The sequence below is a fragment of the Parus major genome, chromosome 27 (genome assembly GCF_001522545.3).
Source record: "Parus major isolate Abel chromosome 27, Parus_major1.1, whole genome shotgun sequence".
NCBI lineage: Eukaryota > Metazoa > Chordata > Aves > Passeriformes > Paridae > Parus > Parus major.
The window spans coordinates 819029-822069 of record NC_031796.1 but is presented as its reverse complement, the minus strand read 5'-3'; the positions used below and the strand labels follow the sequence as shown (position 1 = coordinate 822069).

The window sequence follows — 3041 nt, the reverse complement described above, 5'->3', positions numbered from 1 at the left end:
TGGGGTTTTCTGGGGGTTTTGTGTGCTGGGTTTGTGGGGTTTTCTGGGGGATTTCTGTTCATCTCACAGCAGTTTTTGTTGTGTTTGCTCTGGAAGCCTCGGATCCCACCTGAGCGCGAACGGCACCGAGTGTTACATCACCTCAGACATGTTTTATGTGGAAGTGCAGCTGGACCCTACAGGGCTGCTCTGTGATGTCAAGGTGGCTCACCACGGAGAAAACCCTGTGGTGTGTATTCCTGGGAAAGAGGAATTGTGTTTTTGGCATTCCTGTTTATCTCCCTTCATTGTGAGCAGAGGAAAAGGGTTTTATTTAACATTCCCTTCGACCCAGAGTTCCAGCCTTGCTGCTCGTTCTAGTGGGAAGTAAAACCTTCCACGGAGTGGTTTGCTCCTCTGGGATTTTCTAATCAATGCACACTATGGAGTCACAACTTGCAAAATTGTTTGAAAAAGTTAGCTCAGTGTTTTTGTGGAAGTTACTGCTGTGTTTCCAAGGGAAAGGGAAATTTCTCTTAGGGAGCTCAGATCTGAGAATGGAAAGTTCTAAAATGTGGAATGCTGGGAGAAAATGGTTTTGCTGCCCTTCTTCACGTGGAGAGTTTGAGCTTGGTGTTTGATCTGCCTCTCCTCAAATCAGCCCATCTTTGGTATCCCTGTGTAATCTCACAGATTTCCAACCTACAGCTTCACAGTTTGAGAGATTAATTATTTCAAATTAATAATTTAAGAGGAAATGTTATTAGCTGCTGCTTGTCCCAGCAGGGCTTGTGGAGCAGGAGCAGATCCACAGCAAGGCGTGGTTGTGAACGCCGTGTGGCTTCCCAGGAAAAGCTGATGTTTGGGAATTTCCCTGTCCTGCTATTCCCCAGCTGCAGAGCTGCACAAAGCCTGGAGTGGCTGCATTCCACACTGACATCCTTGTGTGTTCTTTCCTTTCCAGAGCTGTCCAGAGCTGGTGCAGCACCTGAGGTGAGTGGCAGGGGTGGGTTGTTGTGTTTTCTCACAGCTTTCTCTTTGCTGTAATGATCTGGTGCTGTTTGATGTCTGGAAACACAAAATTCTTCACAACTGCTCCTTCCCCACAAAGTGTCTTCACTTCTCCAGGGGATTTTCTGGCTTTGGCTCAGATCTTGTGATTCTGGCTGCTGTGCAAGGTTTCTTCAAAGCCCACAGCACATTAAAGCTGAATCATTTAAAGAACACATTTTCATGTGTTTTTTAAAAGTATTTTTTTTTGAAGTGGCTCAGCGTCTTTATTAATGTCACTTTTTAAAATGAAACCTATCTGTTACTAATTTCAATGCTTGATAACTTTTCCTCTCTTTTTCTTTTCAGAGAGAAAAATTTTGATGAGTTTTCAAAGCATTTGAGGGGACTTGTGAACCTGTATAAGCTGCCAGGGGACAAGTAAGTCCAGGATATATTTATATCCCCATATATAAAATTAAATAAAAAGTCTAGAATACATTTATTTATATCCCCACATATAAAATAATAAAAAAAAAAACCCTCCAAGCTTGTAGGTTTGCACTGCACAATTCCTTTCAAGTTTTCTTACATTATGTTTTATTATTGTTTTTTTTTCCCCCTAAGCAAACTTAAAACTAAAATGTACTTGGCTCTGCAGTCCTTGGAGTTGGATCTCCAAAAGATGGCCGGGATGTATTGGTAAGTTTGTGGTGTCTGTGTGGTTTTGTAAATATCTATAAATGCTTAGAGCTCTGGGAAATTCCTTTTTAACTGCAGGATTAGGTTGGAAGAGAGTCTAAAAGGCAAAATAACAAGTTTGTAACTAGGTGGATTCAGTGATTCTGTGTTTTGAATTGGGGAAGCTTTGGCCACGTTTCACTGCTGTAAATTCAGTGATGAACCAGGCACGCTGCAGAGAGAGGGCAAAGCAGCTTTTGTTTTGTGAAGTTGAGGATCAGTCCCTCTTTGGGTCCCAGAAGTGTGAATTTGGAGTTGAAATTAGTCTCAGCACGTGAATTTTGGCTTCAGGTGTGGCTGTGGCTTGTTTCAGACTGTGACTGCCTCTCTTGCAGGCAAGCCACCAACGCAAACCCCCTGGACAAGATCCTGCATGGCAGTGTTGGCTATCTCACCCCCAGGAGTGGAGGTATTGTGATTCACTCTTAAAAAAAAAGGAATTAACAAAAATTGAATTGCTCCTGGCCCCCAATATTTTCATTATTGTTCATTAACTGATGGAAAATAAGACAGTAAAAGAGGGACAAAAAAGCTTTTGGGTGTTCATGTGGCTTTGTGGGGTGGGGATGATCAGGTTGACCTCTCAGGAAGCCTCACCAGGAGTTTCTCTCCCCCAGGTCTCCTGATGAACCTCAAATATTACATCTCCCCCTATGATTTATTTGAGGATGGCACTGGAGCCCCTGTGGTTTTGCACGAGAACAATGGTAGGTCAGCTGTGGAACTGCTGGGGGCTGCCTGGAGGAGGGGAGGAAGCAGATTTCCAGCTCCCTTCTGCTGTCACCCTGTCCAGCAGGACAATCACAGGCTGTCCTGTGGTGTCACACTGGCCCCAGGTGACCACTGCACCTTGTGGCTGTGCTGCAGCTGGGCTCCTGTGGGCTCACGGGGTGAGAGTTTGCAGGCAGAGCCTTTTCCCTTGCAGTGAATCTCATTTTAAAGTTTGTGAAACGTTTTGTTGTCGGAATAAAAACAGAATCCCAGAATGGTTTGGGTTTGGAGGGACCTTAAATCTCACCCAGTTCCAATCCCCTGCTGTGGGCAGGGACACCTTCCATCCATCCCAGGTTCCTCAGAGCCCCATCCAGCCTCTCCCATCACACTGGAAAATTGTTTTTATATGCATGGACATCTGGCTCTTGTTACAATGCCAAAACCAAGCTCCAGTTGTCAGGAAAAACAAGGGGGAAATTATCCAAAATCATTATTTGTTTTGCTTTGCAAAGAGCAAACTACAAACTCACAAGTGCATTTGGATTTTGAGAGTGACACAATTGGTGCACCTGGCAGGAGGGAAATGGGTGGAAATGGGTGAAAATGGGTGGAAATGG

The 3041-nt window shown here is 44.4% G+C and overlaps 1 protein-coding gene across 1 annotated transcript in view; it reads left to right on the top strand.

Annotated features, from left to right (window-relative positions):
• MED1 (mediator complex subunit 1) overlaps positions 1-3041 on the top strand; it is a 17467-nt gene that overhangs the window by 4204 nt on the left and 10222 nt on the right. Inside the window, exons 5-10 of the mRNA XM_015651401.2 lie at positions 97-229; positions 944-972; positions 1339-1410; positions 1597-1671; positions 2046-2119; positions 2328-2417. Of these exons, the coding sequence (XP_015506887.1) occupies positions 97-229; positions 944-972; positions 1339-1410; positions 1597-1671; positions 2046-2119; positions 2328-2417 (473 nt within the window). The remainder of the gene's footprint in view (positions 1-96; positions 230-943; positions 973-1338; positions 1411-1596; positions 1672-2045; positions 2120-2327; positions 2418-3041) is intronic.